Genomic DNA, 27,691 nt, shown 5'->3' with positions numbered 1-27,691 from the left:
TGTCATACATGTCATTATTTTCAAGAAATTTTAAAGGAGATTTATTTCTTAAATTGAACTTGATGTTTTTCTTGAGATAAAAGTTGTAGATCTCGTCGAGACTTTCTCAAGACACTATAATAAAGCTCTCTTTCGTTAAGGATTTCCTGAGATATTTTAAATTTTGTCATATTTTTAATATAAAACATGAAATATTTCGTAAAGTATTAAATTCAATTTTTGATGACTTTACGTTGATACTTTTATACGTAGAATAATAAAAAAAAACTGATTGTTGTAAAAAAACAGGAACAATTATTTTTAAAAATTTGATTGCATTTTGTAGACGCATTCAATTTTGCAAAATTGCAAATGTAAAAATTAATATTATTCGAATTCTTTTATTATTCTACGTATAAAAGTATGAAACTAAAGTCATTGAAACATGAATACTTTACGAGATATTTCATATTTTATATTAAAAATATTATTTTAACAAAATTTAAAATACCTTAGAAAATTCTTAACAAAAGAGAGCTTTATTATAATGTTTTAAAAACGTCTCGAGATCTACAACTTTTATCTCAAGGAAAAAATCAAGTTCTATTTAAGAAATTAGCCGCCTTTAAAATTTCTTGAAAACGATTATATCTACGACATAACTCACATCTGGATCATGTGTCGTCCTTTAAACCATACAACTTTTGTCTGAAACATTTTTCAATAAAATCATCGGCTTGTGATATATAGCACTGTAAACTTTAAAATTAGACACCCTGTATAATATACACTGTCGTCGAAAAGTTTCCGGACAAGGGTATAATTCGGGAAAATTCTTAATAAAACTAATTATTATGAAAAAATATTGATAAATTTTATTTAGTTGACAATTAAAAGTAACAAAAACTGAAAATCTCACGAATCAGAATCAATCCTTAGCTTAGAGCTCACACTTTCTTTTCATCGAACCAACCTCCCTTGGTGGACAGCACCTTTTGCACCAATCGCGGCATCCTTTCTACGAGTTTTTCCAAAACAGAATTTGGTATTTCACTCCATGCTTTCTGGAGGATCTCCCAAAGGTGCTCCTGAGAGGTGGAACAGACCGGATTAAGATCCGGAGATTGAGGGGGCCACACCATCATTTTGAGCGCTCCGCTTTCCTCTTTTCGATGCAGATAGTTGGAACATAATTTAGAAGTGTGTTTCGGGTGATTATCTTGCTGCATGACAAACCCACGACCAATTAAACGTGTGCCAGACGGGATACAATGCCTACTCAGAATCGAGTGGTAGCCTTTTTGTTCAAATATATTCCCTTAATTCTGTGGAGATCTCCCACGCCAGTATAACTGAAACATCCCCACACCATCACGGATCCTCCGCCGTGTTTAACTGTAGGAGTTATGCAGTCTGGGTGCATTTTTTCCGAAGACGCGCGACGGACATACTTTCTTCGTTTTTTACCAAAAACCTCGAACTTCGATTCGTCGGTCCACAAGACTTGTTTCCAGTCTTCGATGGTCCAGTCTTTGTGATTTTGAACCCACTGAAGTCTCTTCGCCCTGTTCCCACGCCGGAGGAACGGTTTTCTAGTGGAAACAAGTCTTGTAAACCGACGAATCGAAGTTCGAGGTTCTTGGTCATATCCATAAAATATATCCAATACCCATAAATATAATAACTTGCACAGTATGAAAACATCGTAAAAAATAATCGGTCATTGCTGCTAGTTGGTCTTAGTTCCATTACTCCCAATAGCCTCAGATAAGGCCTCAGTATTTTATGTTTACAATAATGAAGCACAGCTGATGTACTAATGAAGTTCTCATAATCTTCAGTAATTTCACCCACTTGCTACGCAACAGACAAATCGGTTTTAACTTGAGATTGCATAAAACTCTATGTTATGTATTGTAAAATTTAAAACAATAAAATGCCCAATTGTCCGTTGTTTATTAAAAATTGTTATTCTAACTACAATGTATCAACTTACATCAGTGCTTTGAAAAGTTATCGTTATACTCGTTATATAGGTGGTACCTCCGTATACTCTTCATGATTTTGTTGAGGTGAATAGTGAATTATCGTAAGTTACTACAGAAGTAACACTCGCGTAAACGTAGTAACATATACTACGTTTACGCGAGCGTTATTTCTGTAGTAGCTTACGATAATTCCTTCGCGTAAACGGGATTTTGTAGTAACTTACGATAATTTACTCCGCGTAAACGAGTGAATTATCGTAAGTTACTACAGAAGTAACGCTCGCGTAAACGTAGTCATACACACACACTATCTGTCACGTACTATGTTTACGCAAGCGGTTTACTTCTGTAGTAACTTATACGATAATTCCTCCACGTAAACGGGGATTCTGTAGTAACTTATGATAATTCATCCCGCGTAAACGAGTAAATTATCGTAAGTTACTACAGAAGAAACGCTCGCGTAAGAGCCACCGCACAAGCCTGTCGTATTGGTAACGTGGCGTAGCGGAACGTAACGTAGGTCAACGCACAGGAAACGTAAGCGGTTACGGCACTATACGTGAAAGAAAACGCGAGAGAATCGATCGCGATCCGAGGCACCTATTAAGTATAATGCATATAAAATATTTTGTATTAAAAATAGAACAGTTAACAATTAATAACAGTTAATAACAATTAATAACAATAACAATTTATAACAATTTTACTATACAGGGTGAATCATTGAAGGTGTTAGAGGTTATATTTCTGAAACTGAACAAGGTATAAAATTCTTATTTTCCAGCGACTGTTTGATATCGAAAAGCGAACATTGTGACGCAAAATTAATTTTTTTCATCCGTTTCGATACCAAACAGTTGCTAGAAAATAAGAATTTCATATTTCTTTCAATTTCAGAAATATTAGCCTGTAACACCTTAAATGATTCACCCTGCATATAAATTTAATTTTACTAAACTATTGTAAGTAGTAATAATATAAATATCAAATAAGCTTGTATAAATTGGATTTATTTTTATACGTATAGGATAGGACAAAGCTGGAATTAGCTTGCATTCAGTTATTTATTGGACGAATTACGTTTGTTGGAAGCACAAGAATAACATAGTACGAGTTTGCTTTCGCATTTCTTTAAATATGGATCATCACTATAGCCAGTGTGATAATACTAACGAAGATGTGCCAGACGTGATGATGGAAGGTGATACAGATACAGAAAATGCATCTGCTAACGATATCAGTGTCCCAGAAAAAATGGGTGATGATTACCTCATCGAATTATACAGAGAAAGAAGATTTCTGTATGACAAAAGTCATCAAGACTTTAGAGACAATGAATTAAAAAATAATGCTTGGAAGGAGATTTCATCTATCATGCAAAGTAAAAACATGGGTAAGTATGGATCTTTTTTGCAACGTGATAGTATTAGAATTAAATAGAGAAGATGCCATATCTTCATAATGATATTATACCAATATGTATCTAATATACTAATAGTATCACTTTTTAAATTTTGCATTGTGTTTATATAAAATGGTCTTTTAATATAACTTTGCAGGAAATTTTTATACGGCTGAATATTGTAAAAAGAAAATGACAAGTTTGAGAGAGAGAAGTATTCAAAATTAAAAAAAGAACAAGATTTGAAAAGTGGGAGTGCAGCTTGTATTGCAAGAAAATCTACACTTTTATCTGAATTGTCTTTTCTAGATGTATACATTCAAAGAAGACGGTTACTATCTTTTATATTAATGTGTGTATGCGCGCGCGTGTGCGTGTGCGTGTGTGTGTGTGTGTGTGTGTGTGTGTGTGTGTGTGTGTGTGTGTGTGTGTGTGTGTGTGTGTGTGTGTGTGTGTGTGTGTGTGTGTGTGTGTGTGTGTGTGTGTGTGTGTGTGTGTGTGTGTGTGTGTGTGTGTGTGTGTGTGTGTGTGTGTGTGTGTGTGTGTGTGTGTGTGTGTGTGTGTGTGTGTGTGTGTGTGTGTGTGTGTGTGTGTGTGTGTGTGTGTGTGTGTGTGTGTGTGTGTGTGTGTGTGTGTGTGTGTGTGTGTGTGTGTGTGTGTGTGTGTGTGTGTGTGTGTGTGTGTGTGTGTGTGTGTGTGTGTGTGTGTGTGTGTGTGTGTGTGTGTGTGTGTGTGTGTGTGTGTGTGTGTGTGTGTGTGTGTGTGTGTGTGTGTGTGTGTGTGTGTGTGGTGTGTGTGTGTGTGTGTGTGTGTGTGTGTGTGTGTGTGTGTGTGTGTGTGTGTGTGTGTGTGTGTGTGTGTGTGTGTGTGTGTGTGTGTGTGTGTGTGTGTGTGTGTGTGTGTGTGTGTGTGTGTGTGTGTGTGTGTGTGTGTGTGTGTGTGTGTGTGTGTGTGTGTGTGTGTGTGTGTGTGTGTGTGTGTGTGTGTGTGTGTGTGTGTGTGTGTGTGTGTGTGTGTGTGTGTGTGTGTGTGTGTGTGTGTGTGTGTGTGTGTGTGTGTGTGTGTGTGTGTGTGTGAAATCTGTTATGTAGAAGTAGCCAAATTAATACTATTTCTCTAATTGATTTAATTTTCTTTAATTTGTTGTAGAACTTTAACGAACATGAGAGGAAATGATGGAAGAATGTCTGCTTTTTCATCTAATAAGAATGCAGTTGAATGTCCAGAAACAAATTACGCAGAAAGTACACAGAATAAAAGAAATTATAAAGAACTTTCAAGCCAAGATGATATCGAAAATTATTTGCCTGGGTGCGATGAAACACCATCCAAAATATTTAAGAGTGCTACTTCGAAAAAAAATTGTGATAATAACGACGTTTCTCGCTTAACTGATGCAGCTATTAATATTGCTAAGCACTTAACGACTAATTCAAAAACTGAAGACGTTGGTTCTACATCTGCAGACCAAGCTTTTGCACAATTTATTGTTCTCACTTTACAAAAAATGCAAGATCCGGAACGCAATATAAGGCGAAACAAAATATTTCATGTTCTGACAGCACCACTGGAGCAATTAATGTAATCAGATTTTTCATTTTTTCCAGATATTAACGTTTTATAAACTAAATTCGTTTTGTTGTATGTTACAATTTTATTTTATCTAAAAGTATAGTTTTTTTCTTAATTATTTTATGTTCAATTGTAACCAAAGACGGTTTTTAAGTTTTTATTAGAAATATATAAATGTTCATACGATAAATACTACTACATAAATACTACATGTAAACGAGTGCGAAAATTTTGTTTTATAAAAATGTTCCAAATTTAGTTCTTACTATACAAGTATGTAAAATATACATTTTTTTTTTATATAAAAGTATATACTCTTTAAGTTTAGCTTTATAACAAAGCTGTGATATAAAGTATATTTTTCAATAAAAGCTTATGCATTAACATAATTGTGTATTTAAAAAAACAAAAAATATAAATATTTGGTAATTTCTTCGGTGTATAACTCTCGGTGTAAAATTCTCCACATGCCAGAAGTTATTAATATTCGCGTTCGATAATGGCAAGTGATATTTTCGATCAAGTTCATTGAGGATGTCTTCTTTGTTGTTAGTCCTGCGTACAATCGATTAAAAATTTATTGTTACAAAAATTGAATACATTATCTTCATTATCTTTTATTAAAAACTAAATTAAAACTAAAATACTACTTATTTATTAATTTATTTGTAAATGATATGTTATATTCAGCCAAATACGATTCTCTTTAAAATCAAGACTGATTATTACAGTACTTTTACATACAGCTATAAAGAAAATATGAAGGTTATAAATATAATACATTGCCAAGATATCTCTGTGTTTACGTTTTCTCGCTCTCTCTTCCTCTTTTATTTACAATTTTTAATTTACCTGGTCTGTATCTAAAGTAGCACTTATGGAATTATTGGTTGGTAAAATTAAAAATTCATCCTTCTTTTTTCTTTATATTCAAATATCCATAGCACTCCATATATATTTAATTATAATCACTGTTCTACATTTCTTTGTTTCAGACATCACTGTCACAAGAATTACTGGAATTATTGTACCCGAGATTAATTTTGGATTAAAATATCAATCTAAACCTGCAAAAAATTGTTAATTATAAATGTTTGTATATATAGTAATTTTAATTTTAGTTGTAGTTATAAACCAAGATATGTACTAAGATAATATACCTTTGATATTGATCCTGATGAATTTTATTCACCGTAAGTACCTCTAGTTATATAGTCATATTGGAAGTTTACTTCTCCAACCGGAGAAACGAAATAATCACATAAAATATCTCGTTGAGTGACTGCTGGTGTATTTGCTTGCTCACCTTCAACCATTACAGGGGACCAGCATGTATCGGTTCCATCAATTTCTCGACTATATGCTTTAGCACCATCCTTTTGCTCTTCATACATCAAATAGTTGTGTAGACATACTGATGCCAAAGTTACTTTGTCTGCTGTTTTTGGCAGCATACAAATAGATTTATGGAATATTTGCCACCGATTTGCTAGAATGCCGAAGGCAGTTTCAATTGTGCGTCTAGCTCTAGAGTGTCTGTAGTTAAAAATTCTTTGTGGAATGGTCAAATTAGAAGTAGAGTATGGTTTCATCATTCTTCTTGTTAATGGAAAAGCAGCATCTCCTATGAAAAATCCTGGTAAGCTAATATCAGTACCAGGAAGTTTGGTATTATCTTTTGGCAAATTTAACTGGTCATTTTTTATACTTTGACCAATAATTGAAGCGTCAAATATTCCATCATCGCTATTTCCTCCGTAGGCTCCTATGTCTACTAATTGAAATCTATATAGATGATCACAAATAGCCAATAACACTATACTAAAATATTTTTTATAATTAAAGTAGCAACTGCCAGAATTTGGTGGGCACTTTATTCTAATATGCTTCCCGTCTATTGCTCCAAAACAGTTTGGCATTTGCCATCTGTCCCAAAATCCATCAACTATTAATTTCCACTCTTCTTGTGTTGGGACTGTCAAATACAAAGGGCTCAAAACGTTAGAAAGCACATAGCAGACTTCTTTTATTATATTTCTTACAGTAGACTGACCTACACGGAAGGAGAATGCGATGGAACTTATACAGTTCCCAGTCACAAGATATCTGTAAACCCATACAATTATTGTATGTACATACATTTACAGTATTGAAATACAATATAGTAGAATGATGAATATTTGATAAGTAAATGATTTTTAAATGTACTGTAAGAACTAAATTTCAAAAATCTTTAATTTTGTTACATATATAAGTGTAATCACGCCAATATAAATAAATACAATATTACAAGTTACCTTAGAGCAATAACTAGTCTTTCTTGAGGCACTAGAGCTCTCTGGCTTTTCTTGGTGAGGTGAGGCTTTACTAACTGTACCAACTGGTCAAAGTGAGAAAATGTCATTCTACTGTACTCGAAAAACATGCGTCTATCTTTCGACTTCTTCAGTTCGTGAAATAAATTATTATACTCTCCTTGATGTTCTCGATTTTTATTAATAGGTCTAACGTGCCATCGCCTGTTAACCCACCTCTTATGTTTTTTGAAGTGAAACTTTTTTAGGCACGGTAGTGAGTTCGATTCGCGACACGAAATCACAAATTTCGCGACACGAAAAGTGTAACGAAAATTCGACCAATAGGTGTACGGCGTTGGCGAGACGGTCCTTCTTCTGGCACGGTAGTAAGTTCGATTATGCGATACGGAAAAGCGACACGAATTTCGCGACACGAAAAGTGTAACGAAAATTTGACCAATAGGCGTACGGCGTTGGCGAGACGGTCCTTCTTCTGGCATGGTAGTAAGTTCGATTATGCGACACGGAAAAGCGACACGAAAAGTGTAACGAAAATTCGACCAATAGGCGTACGTACGGCATTGGCGAGACGGCTCCTTCTTTTGGCACAATAGTAACTTCGATTATGCGACACGGAAAAGCGACACGAATCTCGCGACACAAAAAGTGTAACGAAAATTTGACCAATAGGCGTACGGCGTTCGCGAGACGGTCCTTTATTGTTGTTTCATATCTAGTTTCTAGTTATATTATATTTTATATTTGGAATTATATATGCCCATGTATAATGATATATGGACCCATATATATTTTATATAAAGCCAAATATATTTTATATAAAGCCAAATTTCATATATAATCACATATAATTTATATATATTTATATATAATTATATATAATTATATATAATATTTTTTTCCCGGGTAGAACCAGTAACTGTTCGCACAGATAGTGACTGATAGTCCTGTGTTGTGTTGCCTACGAGTATACATATACGTGTCGTGTTACTTTAAGGCACAGAAGATTTATTATTATTTTGACTACAACGCGACCGTCGCTGGGTCGAGAACGTAGCAGCGTAGCGGTGAATAAAATAATTATCAAGCGGTTTAGATCGTTCTATTACTACTCATTTACACGGAGTGAATTTATCGTAAGTTACTACAAAACTCCGTTTATGATCACATATAATTATATATATTTATATATAATTATAAGTAATTATATATAATCTTTTTTTCCCGGGTAGAACCAGTAACTGTTCGCACAGATAGTGACTGATAGTGCTGTGTTGTGTTGCCTACGAGTATACATATACGTGTCGTGTTACTTTAAGGCACAGAAGATTTATTATTATTTTGACTACAACGCGACCGTCGCTGGGTCGAGAACGTAGCAGCGTAGCGGTGAGTAAAATAATTATCAAGCGGTTTAGATCGTTCTATTACTACTCATTTACACGGAGTGAATTTATCGTAAGTTACTACAAAACTCCGTTTATGCGAAGAATTACCGTAAGTTACTACAGAAGTAACGCTCGTGCAAACATAGTATATATAGTATAACGGCATCCTCTCCGATTCCTTTAGAATTTTTCAAATTTTGTGTATTTTGTGTTGTAAATAAGATTCTGAGAAGGAAAAGGAAAATTGTCGCTCATGTTCTATTCTACTTTTATAACTTCAATATAGTATCTCATTAATATATTATATTTAGTAGAACACATTAATAATAGTCCTTGCTTGCAGTTCAAGATGTAATTGATAATGTGAATGCATGGCCTAAATTTATTTAAAAAATGTTTTGGGATAGAAATTTAAAGGATCACAATTAAAGACAATAGTTTGTGCTCTTGGTTAAAGCAGAGATTACTCTGTGTTTATGCTTTCTGTGATTCTTTGCTTTAATGAAAATTATAATTTTAAAATAAAATATATAACTGAATGAAGTTGTAAATAATAACAAATGTTCTAATATTAAGAAGTGAAATATATATCCATAAATTATTTTTTATTTCTTTACTTACCGACATCGTAATATTTTAGTTATTACTTATAAACAAACGGAACATGAGCGAAAATTTTCCTTCTGAGAATCTTTTTTAACCAAAATACACACAATTTGAAAATTTTTAAAGAATCGGAGAGAGTGCCATTACCTATACTACATATTTACCTGAATTTTTATTAAATTAGCAAATTAATAATTATTTACAACAAATTACTAATGACGTTAAAATTAATAATATTTAGGTAAAAGTAAATTACTAATTATTTAAAAATTGGTAACTACATATCACTTGGGTTGGGATAACGCAATTTCGTGATATAATAATAATTTTGTTAAGGAGAAATAAAGCTACTACTACTTAGCCTGGATTTTTATTAAATTTACAAAATAATTATCGAAACTTCTTTTTGCATTTTTTGCATTTTATTTTTGTATTAATTTCAGAACAAAGTTATGGCAAAAACAGTTGCAGAACGCGTGAAAGCACATCGCGAGAGACAACGTGCCAAAAAACCACAGAAAAAACCGACTAAGTATAATCAACATCGGTGTCGAGAATATAGAGCGAGGCAAAAGGCATTAAAATCAAACATTGACGTAGTAGGTACTGGATTACTAGAAGATCAGTTGCAATCGAACAATAATATCGAAGATTTTCCTGAGCCATCGACTTCTTTTGGCACGGTAGTAAGTTTGATTTTGCGAATCGAAAAAGCGTCACAAAAATTAGAAACGAAATGAATGAAACGAAAGAATCTGGCAGAAAAAAGCGTCGCTCTGCCCCATGAAGCGAGATATTAATCGTTAAAGTTGACGACTATTCAAGTTATAAAACCTGTTGTGTCGACGAAATGTAGCGACATGTCATGTTTCGTGGCCACATGTGCATGTTTCTGCCAGATTCTTTCGTTTCGTGCAATAATTTTTCGAATGAACATAATTTGATCAATATTGGTGGCTAAACTGAATAATCAATAATTACCAAAACTTCTTTTTTTTGCATTTTGTTTTTTGTATAATTTCAGAAAACAGTTATGACAAATACAGGACGCGCAGAAGCATATCGCGAGAGACAACATGCAAAGAACCACCGAAAAAAACGGCTAAGAGTAATCAACAGCGGTGTAGAGAATATAGAGCGAGGCAAAAGGCATTAAGATCAAACATTACTGGATTATTAGAAGATCAGTTGCAATCGAACAATAATATCGAAGATTTTCATGAACCATCAACTGCTCAAAATAGTTCAGCTGACACAAGTAGCGTGCCATATACAGATTTTAATGCTCATCAAAGTATTCATCGAAAATTCAAGATAAATTTTTTTGATAATCCTTTCGGTTCAGTGTGTGCAATTTGTGACCGTCTGTGGTTCAAAAACGACTTACAATCCCCAGATCAAAAATATGAACAGTTACTGCGAACCGTGGAGCCATACGTAAATATTAATAATATAGTGGCCTGTAAATGTTGTATGCAATCCCTGAGTCGCAATCATATTCCCAACTTATCTAAATACAATGGATTCAGGTATCCAGAAATACCATCACATCTACCTCCATTGGATTTAGTTACAGAGAGACTTATTTCTCCGCGTATACCATTTATGCAAATAAGAAGACTGCGACATGTACACGGCCAGTATGGGATTCTTGGGCAGATTATCAATGTTCCTGTCTGTGTGAATACTATGGTTCATCAATTGCCGAGAAATATTGATGATGACCATTGCATCAATGTTCATATTAAGAGGAAAAAAATACATAAATCAAGTTATTTGAGTGGCATGGTTAACAAACGAAATACCAAGACTTGGTTGCAGTATTTGATTTCAACTCCTCTTTACGCATTTTACAATATCACAATTGATGAGTCTTTCTTCAACAACACCAACTTGAATGAAATATCTAGGGATGAAATAAGTGAGGACATATCCATCGAGGATAGTCTTACTGCACAACAACAGACCCTGCTATGGAATGACGAGAAATATCTCCGGATTGCACCAGGCGAAATAAACGTGCCACGCAGTATACTTTTCGACGAACATGCTGAGGAGCTCTCTTTTCCAAGTATCTATCTTGGTCAATTTAGAGTGTTTAAAGAAAATGTACATGTGACGCCATTCATGATGGCTACGAGCGAATTGAGACGGGCCGATCGTCGTGGAGTGACGCCACACCTATCTTCTGTACATGGCAATGAAGATAATGAGATTGAGAGTCCGTGATTCTCTTACCGTTGCCTTTAAACACGTCGGCAAGGATTCAAAGATAACCAGACAGCAAATTGAATCAGAGGAATATATCAATCAGTGTATTGATAGTAACTTAGCTTTCCTGAAATGTATTCCAAATTCAAGTTGGTATTGGGCAGAACGCAAACGAGACTTATTCGCCATGATAAGACAATTAGGAAAACCTACGATGTTCTTAACATTGAGTGCAAATGAAATCGGTTGGGTCCCTTTACTGCAAACGTTATACAGATTGAAAAATGACGGGGCTGAGATTTCTGAGAAGGTAGTATCTCAGCTACATTATATTGAGAAGAGTACACTAGTAAATGAGGATGCAGTTACTTGTGCAATCTATTTTAACAAATTAGTGAATGTTTTAATGACCATCCTACAATCAAAGAAATATAATCCGTTTGGAGAACATCATGTGGTTCATTATTTCAAGCGCATTGAGTTCCAACATCGCGGCAGTCCTCATGCACATATTCTGTTGTGGCTTGACAATGCTCCATCCGATGCACTTGGCGCTAACAAACAGGATGCGATTACATTGATTGATAAAATTATTTCCGTTTCAACTAAAGAATCCTCAGGAAATATCAAGCTTCAAACGCACAAACACACTTTCACCTGTTATAAGAAAATTGTTGCAAATAGGGCACAAAAGTGTCGATTTGAAGCTCCGTTTATGCCATGTCGGTCTACGACAATTCTGACACCTATGGCGAAGACGGATCCTGGATTTGCGAAATATGCTGCACGTTATACAAGCATCAGAGTAAATTTAGAGAATCGTGATTATTCAAATATGGACGCATTTTACAGAGACAATCAAATAGTTTCAGATCAACATTACATAGATATACTTCGAGCTGGAATTACGCGACCAAGAGTGTTTTTAAAACGCGAACCTTCTGAGAAATGGCATAATGCGTTCAATCCTTTTATTTTCAACATCTTACAATCAAATACTGACAGTCAATTCATTCTAGAGGAATATTCTTGTGCTGCCTACGTCGTGGAATATATAAATAAAACAAACAGAGGAATAAGTAATTTGCAACGACAGATTATACAAATTATGGATGAACATCCAGAATTTGATATTGTCGAGATTACAAGAAAAATGAGTGTCGATATGCTCAACACAGTTGAGATAACAAGTCAGGAAGCGGCTTGGTATTTACTGCGTGAGATGTCGAAGAGTTCTTCTGTTATCGTCTACATCCCAACAGTTTGGCCTGTTGAACACAGGATCAAGAAAACTCTAAAAGAGTTGGAGAAGATGGAAATTGATGACGACTCAACAGATATCTGGAAGGAAAACTGGTTTGATAAATATCAAAAGAGACCAGAAGATCTGGAAGATGTAACTCTTGCACAGTTTGTCTCTTGTTACACGCGCAACTCAAATAATATGTATGTCAAACGAAAAGACCCACGTATAATACGTTATCGGAACTATGACATGACTTCAGATCTGAATGAGTACAAACGAGAAATGGTAACTCTCTATTTACCTTTTCGCAATGAAGATACAGAAATTCTCGATGAGATGAAATGGATTGGACTCTACGACGAACATGAAGAATTGATTCTACAACGAAGGAAGGAATTCGAGTCAGATTTAGATCTTCAGAAGACAATTGAGATTTGCAGGGAGTTGTGCCGTGAAAATGAAGCCTTGGAAGACGACGGTGGAGTACAGGACCTGGTCGGCAGACACGCAGAGCCTGATCCGTTTCAGGAATTATATAACAACGAAAATTCAGATATGAATCAAGAACTCAGACTTGCGACACTTAATAAGCTCGGTGCCATTGCTAAGAAACGCGAGAATTTGATGTCTAACAAAAGGTTTTGCGAATTGATGCGGATGGCAAATGAAAAACAAAGAGCACTCTTAATGCATGTTATTCACAATCTTCTTTCTCAACATCGAGTGCCATTCCAAATATTCTTGACTGGTCCAGCAGGGTGTGGGAAAACGTTCGTAATTCGACTCTTGATGGAAATTTACAATCGCTACGTGAATACTGATGGATATTGTAATGCTTATATTACTTGTGCATCAACTGGCAAAGCTGCAGTGGCAATCGATGGTACAACGGTTCACACTGCTCTAAAAATAACGCTTTCAAAGTTACTTCCATTGTCTATTGAAGTGGTGCAGCAATATCGGGCTCTCTTTAAATTTGTTCAGGTAATAATAATTGATGAGATTAGTATGATCAGTGCAGAATTATTGTCTCACATTGACGCAAGATTGAAACAAATTACTGGCAATTTTGACACTAATTTTGGCGGCATGGACATCATTTTAATCGGTGATTTGCGGCAGTTACCACCAGTCCGAGCAACACCAATTTATAAGCAGATCAGACAACAAATTGCAGGTCCTACTTTATGGCGTGGGCTTCAGTTCTTCGAGCTTGATGAAGTCATGAGACAATCTAACACAGTATTTTCATCGATATTAACGAAGATTGGAAATGGTATACAGTTGGAGGAAGATGAGTTGAGATTAGTGGAATCACGGTTTTTTACCAAAGAAGAAGCCAATCGACTCTGTCCGCATGGAATACGTCTTTTTTTGTCAAATAATTCAGTGAATGAATACAATCAATCGATTCTCAATTCAGTTGAGGAAAAAGTTGTCTCTGTAGCAAAAGACATGTATGCTGGTTGTCACAGTGCAGAACAAGAAGCTTTTGTACGTCGAAAGCTTCACAAAAAGTCAGTTATTGACACTGGAGGTTTGCCGTACGAAATCACATTTGTTTTGCACAAGTCATATATGATTACAACCAACATTGATGTGTCAGATGGATTAGCCAACGGTGCTTTAGGGAAATTGGTTCATATCGAACATGATGATGCTGGGGAGGTCACGCGTATATGGTTGGAGTTTACAGATTCAGCTAAAGTTGGTGAGAGAACGAGGAGGAAAGTCAGTGCGTATATGCAAGCCAATAATATCAGTCGAAGAGCAGTACCCATAGCACGACGAACGTCAAGTATCGCCCTGAATAACAATAAAACCATTGTTGCTAAAAGGAATCATTTTCACAGCAGCTCATTTATGTGGCATTATCGCGAGTTACAAGCATTACCGGACTCTACATTGTTACAGCGGATAATAATTCAACATTTTATCACGGACGAAGGACGGCAACATCGATGGACGCCCTGCAAAATGAGTTCCGTAGGCTCTGTGTTAATAAATTAACAACAATCGACAGCATCTTGATAGATTTCATCACTTCTAAAAAGGGACTATCAATATTTTCGTTCAACTGTCAGAGTCTGAGAGCTCATTCAGCAGATCTCAATGATGGAGTCGTCAGGAATTCTAAAATTCTACTTCTTTCTGAGACTTGTTTAAAAAATGAGGAAAAATTAGATATACCTAACTTCGATTGTGTGGTTCAATTTAGGCGTGCTCACGTGAGAAACGGTGGCGTTGCAATCTATCACAGGTCCAATGATACCACAAATATCGTTACTGCTAATATGGATATTAATTTACGCCAGAGCAGTGCATTATCTGTGAATGTTACAGAAATTGGTGAAATGTGTGCTGCTCGTTGTGTTTTGGAGAATGGTCAAAGCATTGTCACTATAGCCATATACATTTCACCTAATCAGGCAATTCCAAAAATTATCGAATTTCTTCATGAAGTTCTGATTCTATACACTGTCGAGGGTTCGGCTTTACTTGGGAAGAACTACGACAAAGTACCGATAATTTTGAGTGGCGATTTTAATATTAATTTTGCCTCCAGGGAAGCACAGCCCCTGGTGAAATTTTTAGAGTTGAAACTGAATTTAAAAATAAACAATGACCCAGCAATATCCACCACGAAATTCGGAACAACAATCGACGCAGTATTTTCTCGATATTTGGATCAGTTACGATCGGCAGTCTATATATCGCATTTCAGCTACCATAAACCAATTGTATCATTTCTAGATTACGAACAGATGGATACTACGGAACAGGTGGATACTACTGAACAGATGGATACTACTGAGTAGTATCCATCTGTTCAGTAGTTAATCAAAATAATCTTACTGTGTAATTTTTTTTAAAATAAATATTTCAATAAATATTTCAATTACCACTTTTGCAACTCTGGTTTTAACACAACAGTTGTTATTAACACTGAGCGTCTATATGTTTTCTTTTCTTCTTTTGGCACGGTAGTAAGTTCGATTTTGCGACACAAAAAAGCGTCACGAATTTTGCGACATGAATTTTGCGACACAAACAGTTATGGCAAAGCCCTTGCCTTCAGAAGTTTCACTTCTAACGCGCGTGGCGACCACGCGTTCATTTTTTTTTTCTTAGTTTTATGTAAAATAATTGCAGTTACACATAGTAAGAAAGATGCGAGTAACTGTTTCTGTTTCTTCATATTTTATCTGAAATTGCACAATAACACAATATACATATTGTTGCGCTCGTCCGCGCGTTCGCTGCACTCACACACTCTCACTCGCGAACGCGGCGCGCGATCCCGTTGCCGGGAATAAAGACTCTCTCAAATAGAAAGGAACTCGTTTAATGGGTATTAGCGAATACAACGAAGGGCTCGTGAACACGTCTGTTCGACACGAAGGCCCAGCGAAGAATCTGACAGACGGCATATATAAACAAACAACGCAACAGCTCGTCGTCAAGGCTCGACGTCACGCAGCGCTTCGCGACTGCTTTTCGGGCGTCTCGGCACGGGCGCAACACTGCCCCCCCTCTTCCTAGATTGTCGTCCCGACAATCAAAGGGGAGCAGCGCCCAGACGAGTACAGCTTCTTGCCGCCACGTCCTTCTCCTCAGAATCGACCTCTGGGAAGAGCTGGCCAGACTCTCCCAAGTCGTCTTCAGGAGGGCCGTCCGCACTGTCTCGCCCTCGAGTCCTCCGGTACTCCGAAATGTCGTCCTCTTCCTCGACCGCCGCTCTCCCGCAAAATCTTCGGACAAGGGGGGGGAAACTTCCCGTGGACCCTGCACCCCGTAGGGCTCCCCAGGTCCCCGCCCGGCATTCGCCCTATGGCCCACGGGAAAACCACGGGTCAAAAACCGTGGGCAGGCGGTCCACTTCGGATTGGGAGTTTCGGCTGTTGAACTGCCTCACATGGAGATTCCTACACGTGCCGTCAATTTCCTCTAAAACAAAAAGTCATACAACGCACAGAAACACAGAACAACATAACACTTTAAAGATTAAAAAGAATCAATCACAAAACTTTTTTTTTAAATAAACACTTTTATTTATAATCTGTCCAAACAAAATTTACTGCAAAACCGGGCTCCGTTCTAGTCTAACCTTCCCCCTACTAACTTCCTTTCAGAATATAAAGCTAGCCTGTCCGAATGGACAACCTTTCTTTTATGTTTGGGAGACCTTTGGATGCAATATACCACGTCACTCAATTTCTTCACTATGCAAAAGGGCCCCTCCCAGTTGCTTTGCAATTTTGGGGCTTTTCCCTTAGTTCTGCGAGGATTGTAGAACCAAACTTTCTGCCCTTCTTCAAAAAGAATTCGCCTAGCTCCACGATCAAACCAGGCCTTCACCCGGGAAGATTTAACATCCATACGCTCTCTCACTATAGAATGGATTTCTTCAAATTTTGACTTCAAATTTCTAACGAAGCTTCCCATTGACTGCGCCTCCTCCTCATAAAGCCTTGGAGGACCTCCCTGTAACAAATCTAAGGGTAACTTCAAATCTCGAGCAAAACATAATTCCGCAGGAGTAAAGCCAGTTGTCTCATGTTTTGAAGACCTATAAGCTAACAAAAACATGGGAACCCACCGATCCCAATCCTTTTGACTATCAGAAACAAACTTTGCCAGATAGTTAGTAATAGTCTGGTGTTGTCGCTCTACTTGTCCATCCGATTGAGGATGTAAGGCAGTAGTTCTCGTTTTTTTAATCCCAAGAAGATCCATTAACTCTGCGAACAACTTCGACTCAAAGTTCTTTCCTTGATCGGTATGCACTTCCAAGGGAACTCCATATCTAGAGACAAATTGATTTACGAAGATCTCCGCCACAGTTTTAGCTCTTATATTTTTCAGAGGAAATGCTTCCACCCATTTGGTGAAACAATCTACAATGACAAGGAGATATCTGTTTCCGAAATTGGTTGTAGGGAGGGGGCCAAGAACATCCATTTGAATTCTCGCAAATGGTGCCCCAACATTGTAGATTTGTAAAGGGGATTTCCCTTTCCCAGAGGGACCTCTTTTAGAGACGCAGACTTCACATGACCTGCACCAATCTTCAACATCCTGCTTACAAGTTGCCCAATAAAAGCGCTTCCGAACTTTTTCCAAGGTTTTATTAATTCCAAAATGCCCACCTGAAGAAGAATCGTGGGCTTCTTCGAGAATTTCTTTGACCCGACTTCGAGGAGCAACAAGCTGAAGAAAGCTTTTTTTCAGACTTGGAGCCTCCCACCTTTTATAAAGAATTCCTTCTGTTAGAATTAGCGCATCCCAATGCGACCAATAAATTTGAGCAGAAACATTCCTATCAGGGATCTCATAACGCGGAGGACGGATTCCAGCTTGCTTACCCCGAAGGATAAAAGCTATTCCCTCGTCCTCCCCTTGTTCCTTACGCCAAGTTTCCAAATTCTCTCCCTGTAAAATTAATCGAGCAATCGTTTTATCCAATTCCTCCGTTGACTTCTTCTCAATTTTGGCACAATAATTACAATCGGACTTCTCACATTGTCGTCTGGACAATCCATCAGCATTTTTATGTGATAGCCCCTTCCGATGCACAATCTCAAATTCATACTCTTGGAGTCTTTCCAGCCAGCGTGCCAGCTGTCCCTCTAAATCCCTGAAGGACATAAGCCACTTCAAAGAAACGTGATCTGTACGAATTAAAAATTTCCGTCCTAAAAGATAGTGGCGGAAAAATTTTATTGAGTCTACTACTGCTAAGAGTTCTCGCCGAGTAACGCAATAGTTTCTCTCAGCTTTATTGAGGACCCGACTAAAAAAAGCTATGACTCTCTCTTCTCCCTCCTGTTTCTGCGATAACACCGCGCCAATACCGATATTCGAAGCATCGGTATCCAAAACAAATCCTCCCTCCCCTTTAGGAAAAGAAAGTACCGGAGGGGAAGATAAAACCCGTTTTAATTCTTCAAACGTTTTTTGACATTCCTCCCCCCAAATGAATTTAGACTGATTCCCCGTAAGAGAGTACAGGGGTTTTGCTAAAGAAGAAAATCCTTTAACAAATTTACGATAGTATGAGCAAAATCCTAAGAAACTTCGTAGTTGTGTCTTGGTATGCGGAACCGACCAATCAGTTACCGCGGATATTTTTCCGGGATCCGTGGCTATGCCCTCCGCCGAAACTACATGCCCCAAATATTTAACACTCTTTCTAAAAAAAGTACATTTCTTTGGATTAACTTTCAAATTCACTTTTCTTAATCGTAATAGTACCGTCTTTAAATTTTCCATCATTTCAGAAAAACTTTTTCCAAAAATTATTACATCGTCGAGATAAACCAAGCAAATTTTTGACAATAAATCTCTTAAAACTTTCTCCATCAAACGTTGAAATGTAGCAGGGGCATTGCAGAGGCCAAAGGGCATGACGACAAATTGCCACAAGCCATTTCCAATAGAAAACGCAGTTTTCTCTTTATCCTCGGAACGAATCTTTATTTGCCAATATCCGCTCTTAAGATCTAAAGTACAGAACCAAACGTTACCTGATAACTGGTCGAATATGTCATCGATTCTGGGTATAGGATGAGAATCTTTCTTAGTTAAATAATTCAGCTTCCGATAATCCACACAGAATCTAATTGTACCGTCTTTTTTTCTGACCAAAACTACAGGCGAAATCCAGGGGCTTTGTGACTCCTCAATTACCCCTTCTTTCCACATATCCTCAATTATTTTATTTACTTCCTTCCTCATGTGGACAGGAATACGACGAGGAACCTGTTTAATAGGGGAAGAATCTCTCACATTTATCACATGTTCAATAATATCGCAATTTCCTGCAACAATAGTTTCGGAAAACACATCCCGGAAATCTTTCAGGAAATCGGCAAACATTTCCTTCTGAGCCTCATTTAGACTCTCAGAATTATTTTCGAAAAGTTCTTTTAAGATAGAAGAGTCTCCCTCGACAGAAGTTTCAACACGAGAACAATCAAAAATTTTTTTCTCATTCAATTCGGGATTAAAGAAAGGTTCAAAAATATTTTCCAAATTCACTTTCTCAAGAAAATCCTTTCCTAATAAACATTGATCACTGATTTCTGCAATAAACATAAAGACCTCTACGGAAAATCTACCAATTTGAACTTTCATTAAGACTTTAGATTCTACAGAAACTCTTTCTCCAGTCGGGTATCTTAAATTACAGTTTCCTATTTTAATTCTCTCTACTTCTTTTCCAATAAAAGTTTCATTAACAATCGAGACATCGGAGCCCGTATCTATCTTGAAAGAACAACATTTTTCGTTTAATAAACCTTTATAATAAAAATCTTTCTTATTCTTAATTTCTAAATGTTCAAAACGAACAATACCGACTTTCGGGGAATTTTTCACAAAAGTTGAGCCCACCCCGCCAAGCTCAACTAAATCGCGTTTCCCTCATTAGGGCATTCTGACCGGAAATGCCCAGTTTTACCGCACGTCCAACACTCCCCCCGGCCGGCGCCAAATTTGCTGCCTCGCCAATTCCCTTTCGGGCCCTTTCCCTCCTTATCCTTTCCCTCAGCCTTCCCTCCGTCGTCACGTTCCTCATTCTTTACCAAATTTCTATCTCCCTTTTTCACGAAATTTTTATTTAAATTCTCCCTATATCTCTCCGAATTATCCCCCTGGATAATTTTGAGCGCTTTAGCCCTTTCAACGGCCAGATTCAGGGAGGTTATTCCCTCCATCTGAAGCGCTCGCCGAATGAAATTATCGGAAACGGCCGTGATGAATTGCGCGCAAGCGATTTTGTCACGAAGCTCATATGGGCACTCGGGGTACGCCAAGGCGCGAAAGTTTATCGATTTCGGAGCCGAGTGCGGCCAATTCCTCTCCGAATTTTTGTTTACGATTTGTAAACGCGACGTAACAATTTTGGGATTGGCGTCCCTCTCCGAAACGCAACTCAAGCTTTGCTTTAAGTTCCGCGAAATCTAACCGCTCGACGTCTTGTACCGTCTCTAAAACCGAGCGCGCTTTCCCTCTCAGACTCGACGCCAACGCGATTGTTTTCGTAGCATCATCCCAGTGATTCGCACGCGCGATCAAATTCAATTGCGAGAAATATTCGTGTAACGAAACCGTCCCGTCGTACGTATCAGGCTTGAGCTTGTAACCAAGCCTGTCACTCGCGTCCGCGGCACTTTCACTCGCGTACACGACACTCCCCCCTGCGCCGCACGCGACTTGCGTCCCCGCGCCGCGGCCGCCCGCGACTCGCGCTACCGCGCCATCCGCGACCGCGGCTCCCTCGCAGACGTCCCGCGCCCTCGCGCCGTTCGCGATTCGCATCTCCGCGCCGCGGCCGCCCGTGACTCGCGCTTCCGCGCCGTTCGCGACCGCACCCCCCTCGCGAGCGTCCCGCGCCCTCGCATCGCTCACGGCCCACGTTTCCGCGTCCCCGGACGCTCTAATATAGAGAGGACTTAGCTGCGGGATGTCGCTGGAGTTCGTCCCACGAAGACGACGTAGCTCCTCCTCCTGGCGGCGGAACGTCTCCGCGTATTCGCGCTCCCTTCGCGCCTGTTCCTCTCGTAAGAGACGGACGTCCTGGATGACGGCCTGGAGCGTCTCAGTGAGCGTCGTGATCGCTGGCGCTTCGGCGGCATCCCGGTGAGGCGTCTCCAGCCGGAGCCTCTTCCTCGTGGTCATGATGATATTCCTGGCCGTCGCTCGTCGTAACGTCGCTCGTCGTTCGTCCTTCGATCCCGGACGAGCCCCCAAAATGTTGCGCTCGTCCGCGCGTTCGCTGCACTCACACACTCTCACTCGCGAACGCGGCGCGCGATCCCGTTGCCGGGAATAAAGACTCTCTCAAATACTCGTTTAATGGGTATTAGCGAATACAACGAAGGGCTCGTGAACACGTCTGTTCGACACGAAGGCCCAGCGAAGAATCTGACAGACGGCATATATAAACAAACAACGCAACAGCTCGTCGTCAAGGCTCGACGTCACGCAGCGCTTCGCGACTGCTTTTCGGGCCTCTACCGGGCGTCTCGGCACGGGCGCAACAATATATAAAGGCGGTAAGGATTGAACTTTTTCTTGTAGCATCCTCATAAGTAAAGCCTAAAATAATCACTCTAATACAATCTCTTTCATATTTCTTAGCAAAAATGCAGTAATATTACCTTATTTTAGTTACACCATCATTAGGTATGTAGCAAGTCAAATTCTATATTATATAACTCGAGAAAGCAAACTCGTACTGTGTTATTCTTGTGCTTCCAACAAACGTAATTCGTCCAATAAATGACTGAATACACGCGGTATAATTACGGCTTTGTCCTATCCTATATGTATAAAAAAAATGATATATATATATTAGGGCGACCCAAAAAAAAACGATTATTTTTTTTTTTCAAGTCTCCTATGAAAATATGTTAGTTTATCATGTTTTAAGAGCCCCCTCCAAAGGACAACTCAAAAAAAAAATTTTTAAAGGGTCGCTCAAAATTTTTTAAAATTTCCAAAATTGTCAAAAATCGATTTTTTTTTTTTTTTTATATAATTTTTCTCGTGATTTCATTTCTTTCTACATGAAAAATCATGAAGATCCTGAAAATTTCAAGTCAAAATTTTAATATTTAAAGGTCGCTCCAAATTTTTTTAAGTTTTCAAGTCGAGTACTTTATATCTTTTCGAGCTACTTCTGAACATGAATATTAACGAACTTAATATTTTTCTTCTTGAATTTGACATGCTAAAGAATGGAATTAAAAGATTGAAGCTAACAGAAAAATGTTTTCAAATGCTACCAAAAAGAATTTGATGACTCGTTTTGATAAAACTGCTGAGTAAAATTAACTACCCTTAATATAGTTATCACTACTAGAACCTTGTTAAAGTAAATTTTTGATTTTGCTTTTAATTTAATTAAATATTGATAAGTTGTAAACTGAAGTTAAGTTTTGATAAGTGTTAATTAGTATGGAAAAAAAATACTTTGGTAAAGAAAGTTAAAAGATATTGTTGTTCTAAATGATGTATATAATTGACTATTGTTGTGTTTAAAAATTATAAAAATGTAAAAAAAAATTATAAAAACATTATTAAAATGTTAATTTTTGTAAAATAAATTAATTTACATAATTTAAAAAATTATGATTTTTTTACAATTATACTAAAATAGTGAAAATTGTTCATTAAATTTTTTTTTGTTTCTCGTGCTTTAATTCCATTCTTTAGCATGTCAAATTCAAGAAGAAAAATATTAAGTTCGTTAATATTCATGTTCAGAAGTAGCTCGAAAAGATATAAAGTACTCGACTTGAAAACTTAAAAAAATTTGGAGCGACCTTTAAATATTAAAATTTTGACTTGAAATTTTCAGGATCTTCATGATTTTTCATGTAGAAAGAAATGAAATCACGAGAAAAATTATATTAAAAAAAAAAATCGATTTTTGACAATTTTGGAAATTTTAAAAAATTTTGAGCGACCCTTTAAAAATTTTTTTTTTAGTTGTCCTTTGGAGTGGGCTCTTAAAACATGATAAACTAACATATTTTCATAGGAGACTTAAAAAAAAAAATAATCGTTTTTTTTTGGGTCGCCCTAATATATATTATATATAAATCCAATTTATACAAGCTTATTTGATATTTATATTATTACTACTTACAATAGTTCAGTAAAATTATATTTATATGCAGGGTGAATCACTAAAGGTGTTACAGGCTAATATAATTTCTGAAATTGAACGAAATATGAAATTCTTATTTTCTAGCAACTGTTTGGTATCAAAACGGATGAAAAAAAATTAATTTCGCGTCACACAATGTTCGCTTTTTCGATATCAAACAGTCGCTGGAAAATAAGAATTTCATACCGTGTTCAGTTTCAGAAATATAACCTCTAACACCTTCAATGATTCACCCTGTATAGTAAAATTGTTATAAATTGTTATTGTTATTAATTGTTATTAACTGTTATTAATTGTTAACTGTTCTATTTTTAATACAAAATATTTTATATGCATTATACTTAATAGCTGCCTCGGATCGCGATCGATTCTCTCGCGTTTTCTTTCACGTATAGTGCCGTAACCGCTTACGTTTCTTGTGCGTTGACCTACGTTACGTTCCGCTACGCCACGTTACCAATACGACAGGCTTGTGCGGTGGCTCTAAACATACAGTTTGATAACTTTTACAAGACAGCATATACGTACGTGTACGATTTTGTGGATACACCTTCCTTCTTAAAGATCTCCTCGGCATCAGCTTTCTACGGTCAATACTTATATATATTTCACTATCTCAATCTGTCACGACGCGGCGACGGTCACGACTATCACACACTTATCCTTTTCTAGGTTATAACTGACTTACATTTACGCAAGCGTTACTTCTGTAGTAACTTACGATAATTCACTCGTTTACACGGAATGAATTATCGTAAGTTATTACAAAACCCCGTTTACGCGAAGGAATTATCGTAAGTTACTACAGAAATAACGCTCGCGTAAACAATAGTATGACAGCGCATTGAACCGGCTAAATAAACGCACTATCTGCACTGAGCGCAGAACGTACACGTACGTATGTACAAATCGTACAAACTGTCACGCACTGCGACAGTGCACGATTGCACTCTCGTGTCAAAAATGGGAAAGTGACACACCAGCCGCCATTTTTGTCCGACGACGTGGACGTTTCTTAAATAAAAATGTTCCACATTTGGACTTTGCATCGCAATATCTCCGCTCGTAGGGCACGTAACGGAAAATAAAGACTCTTATTATATAAATCGACCTCAAGCTATCGATCAAGCCTACTTAGAACTTGATCCGTTTACTCGTTATTGAGATCTCAAAATCTCGGGTACTCACAACTCGTGCGTTCGCGTAAATGAGTCACGGTGCGTCTCGCTCAGCACGTACTTGGCGCGAGACACTACCGTGTCTCTTGATTTCCTAGTATAATTATGAGAATATGTGTATCGGAGCACTTGATGAGAATATTGGAAGCAGAATTGAGTTTTGATATATGGAATACGATTTTTGTATCAGCTTCTTTGTGATTCTTGCATTCCAGCTCTTCCACTCTGGTGCGAACAACTTTTCTTGCAATGACATTATAGCAATAACAATTTTCGTGATTCAAATAAATTGTTTTATTGCCGATGAAGGGTACAACTTCCTCAGTCGCCCAATGTTCTGCGAAGAAAGCTACAAGCGCTTGTTTGAACTTACTATTTCTCAGTTCCTTCATGTAATCAGCAGGCCTTGCCTGGTCAGCTCCACTAATTGTAAAATGGCTGCTCTGGAATCCGTCTCTTAATGAACGTTCATGATCTTTAATTGATGGTGTAAAATATTGATCAAAAATTATGTCAATCCGTTGTGCATCCGACTTTGTGACCATTTGCAAGAATTTCTTCGATATAAATCCAAATGACTTCAGAACATCTTTCATGAGATGTAGCATGAAAAATCCATCCACGATAACTATATCAATTGGTGGTGGCGATGAAGGAGATGGACTTTCAATTTTTTTTCTAAGATTTGTACCAAAACAGACTTCGCAGTCTTACATATTTGTCCATCTAAGTGGCACATGGACATTGGCACTGGCGTAAGAGGAAACGTCATGACTTTCGCAACATCAATTTCATGGTCCATTGAAATCCCCAGCATTCGTCCAAATAGATCCCTCTGCATCCTCACTTCTTGAACTTTATTACCAATTTTTACTTTCTTTTTTACACATTTAAAAGTGAAATTGATTACAGCAGTTTGTGATATGCAATTTTCATATCTTTGAGGATCTGTGTTGCATTCAGAAATGAATATCTCTCGTGAACGATTTCCAATTTTTTCTACATTGAGTAGAAAATCGGCTGTAGAGTCTTTTGCTGCTCTCCCTGTGGCAATATTGAATAGGAAATTTTTGTCGAGATCTTTCTGGAATGAGTTCATGTTTTTTTCTACTGTGCTTATAAATTTCTCCAAGCAGCCAATTTGTTTCCTCATCTTATTTAGCTCCAAGTCTGCTGTAATGTCTTGAGATTTTGTAAATCTTGTTACTTCATAAACATGGGATATTATAGAAGATCGAATACTGTGATTTCTTGCCCAGCGTTGGCGCGCAGATATTTAATTGGTAAAATGTGTGACTCCAGTCAGCCTTCTCCCTGCATCAGCATTAATTGTCTGTTCTAATGTGAGGTCAATGGGCTGTCTTGAAAATTGTTTCTCTGTTCTTTTTACACCGAAAGAGCCTTTTTTGAATTCATCAATTAATCCAGGATGAGTATCATTGACTCTCAGCAAATCGTCATGATATTTCATTATCCAACGCACATAATTCTGGTGATTCATAGCAAAAAACAAATTTGCAATTTTCGGCAATATGTATCGGTACAATTCGAAATCGGCAGTTCTGACGCTTCTAGACAGGATGTGGTAGTAATCGATCAGCTTGGTGTACAAAATGTAGTGTTTTTCCAAATTCGCCTGTCAAAGTTCTGTCTTTATACATTGAATATTGCGCTAGTAAATTAGAAAGTGGTCCATCTTGTTCTATCCCAATAAAATCTTTAATTCCTTGAATTTTATGAAGCTCCAATACCACTTCATCAGAAACTTCTATTCCCTCATGTCGAAGAAAGGCTTGGAAATGCAAAAGTTGAAATCCTAATGAAACAATTGGATGCAATCGTTTACATCGATTGAAATGTTTGCCAGTAATAAGACCATTCACAGAGCCACTGGCCAGTAAATCGCTGTCAACCATTGCGTGTGTTATTCCACAAGCTTTGAAGTACGACATCATGATGTGAAACTGACCCAAATGGATAAATATTATTGAATCGTTCTCTTTCCGTAGATTTGATTTGGAATGCTATTCTGGCAATAGCTAAGTCATATGTTATCTGAATATATTTCTGAGAGCATTCTTTTGCAATTTTCTGACTTTCAAGCATTGTCTTCAGCACGACTTCCTTCTTAGTAGGAGACTCGTTGATAGGAGTGAGATACGAAATCTTTTGTTGCAAACTATTATCCTTCAATAACCGACTGTTGAATCCAACCCACATAGGCACGTTCTCCATTTTTAGAGCGTGCGAAAACATTCACAGCAAATCAAGTTGAGCCACCGATGCCAAACTTTCCGGAATTTTATCCCTGTTTTCGCTGTCTGTTGGCAACAAACTGTCCACCATTCGAGGTTTCTTAGGGTACGACGGTAGATTATCAGAGATAGCTTCATAAGTTCTCCTTTTTGTCCTCAACCTCTTAGGCATACTTGCAGATACTCCTTCTTGTTGCTCATCAAAAACTCCATTATTTCCACCTCCAGACAATGTATTGTCTCCATATTGAGATATTTCTGGTTCAATAACCTCATCGATTAGATCTTCAGGAAGTTCGTTATGGTGTGTTTCAGATGTTCCTGGTTGTGGCTCAGTGAACACTCCATCAAATTGATCTTCTGATCCGTCAACACTAGGCTCAAACTGGAATATGATTCCGACAGTGTCATGCAGTGTATCTTTACCATTTGTAGTTGCCACGAATCTGTCGAAATTATCGAATGCTACTCCTGTGCTGAGGTGTGGAACTAACGATATTCCTGCTGGGCAGGCCTGTGAACGTTCGGTTGCAGCATAAGTTAATTCCGTTTCAAGCTCCTCGATTACATTGTAACTGCAGCAATGCCCATACTTATTCAGAATATCAACGACTTTTCTGCTGCTGGTCAGACTTTTCAAGGCTATCCCAAGAGTCATATGCTTCGAAGTTTTGATTTGTCCTTTTGAAACTGCATAGATGACATCTTGAGACAATGATTGAACTTTATTCAAAACTTCTGGGCTATTCCTGCGTCGACGAGTTATACCACCCATTAGAGTAAGATAGAAATCTTGAAGTGATTTTGGTATCGAACATTCACCTTTTATTACGTCTTCCATTTTCAAATCAGCAGGTAATTTTTCTTTTT

General features: G+C 37.4%; 2 protein-coding genes and 2 long non-coding RNA genes across 4 annotated transcripts; 1 reads left to right on the top strand and 3 right to left on the bottom strand.

Annotated features, from left to right (window-relative positions):
* Window positions 1-5,881: 5,881 nt before the first annotated feature.
* On the bottom strand, window positions 5,882-6,193 carry LOC139780823 (uncharacterized). Its single transcript, XR_011720342.1, has 2 exons — window positions 6,105-6,193; window positions 5,882-6,011 (listed from the first exon to the last, which is right to left on the bottom strand). It is a non-coding gene; the product is annotated as an uncharacterized lncRNA (long non-coding RNA).
* Window positions 6,194-6,201: 8 nt separating this feature from the next.
* LOC139780808 (uncharacterized) lies at window positions 6,202-7,463 on the bottom strand. Its single transcript, XM_071719521.1, has 3 exons — window positions 7,242-7,463; window positions 6,271-7,050; window positions 6,202-6,226 (listed from the first exon to the last, which is right to left on the bottom strand). Exons 1-3 carry the CDS (start codon window positions 7,367-7,369, stop codon window positions 6,202-6,204), a joined length of 933 nt encoding a protein of 310 aa, XP_071575622.1. The 5' UTR covers window positions 7,370-7,463.
* A 3,984-nt stretch (window positions 7,464-11,447) lies between these two features.
* On the top strand, window positions 11,448-15,529 carry LOC139780807 (uncharacterized). Its single transcript, XM_071719520.1, has 2 exons — window positions 11,448-14,421; window positions 15,465-15,529. The coding sequence occupies exons 1-2, from the start codon at window positions 11,448-11,450 to the stop codon at window positions 15,527-15,529; spliced, it is 3,039 nt and encodes a 1,012-aa protein (XP_071575621.1).
* Window positions 15,530-16,040: 511 nt separating this feature from the next.
* On the bottom strand, window positions 16,041-18,061 carry LOC139780817 (uncharacterized). Its single transcript, XR_011720340.1, has 2 exons — window positions 17,311-18,061; window positions 16,041-17,195 (listed from the first exon to the last, which is right to left on the bottom strand). It is a non-coding gene; the product is annotated as an uncharacterized lncRNA (long non-coding RNA).
* Between the last annotated feature and the right edge of the window lie 9,630 nt (window positions 18,062-27,691).

The sequence above is a fragment of the Temnothorax nylanderi genome, unplaced genomic scaffold (genome assembly GCF_030848795.1).
Source record: "Temnothorax nylanderi isolate EJ_2023f unplaced genomic scaffold, tnyl_v1.0 TNYL_tig0299_pilon, whole genome shotgun sequence".
In the NCBI taxonomy this organism is placed as follows: domain Eukaryota; kingdom Metazoa; phylum Arthropoda; class Insecta; order Hymenoptera; family Formicidae; genus Temnothorax; species Temnothorax nylanderi.
The sequence above is the reverse complement of the archived record's forward strand: the minus strand, read 5'-3'. Positions and strand labels throughout refer to the sequence as shown.

What these genes read in the sequence shown, in the direction of transcription:
- LOC139780808 (XM_071719521.1), bottom strand. Translation starts at nt 7,369, where the DNA reads ATGTTTTTCGAGTACAGTAGAATGACATTTTCTCACTTTGACCAGTTG. An exon ending in AGACTAGTTATTGCTCTAAG is followed by an intron (nt 7,051 to 7,241) that starts GTAACTTGTAAT and finishes ATGGGTTTACAG; the next exon opens with ATATCTTGTGACTGGGAACT. An exon ending in GATGGAACCGATACATGCTG is followed by an intron (nt 6,227 to 6,270) that starts GTCCCCTGTAAT and finishes ATACACCAGCAG; the next exon opens with TCACTCAACGAGATATTTTA.
- LOC139780807 (XM_071719520.1), top strand. Translation starts at nt 11,448, where the DNA reads ATGGCAATGAAGATAATGAGATTGAGAGTCCGTGATTCTCTTACCGTT. An exon ending in TACAGATTCAGCTAAAGTTG is followed by an intron (nt 14,422 to 15,464) that starts GTGAGAGAACGA and finishes TATCATTTCTAG; the next exon opens with ATTACGAACAGATGGATACT.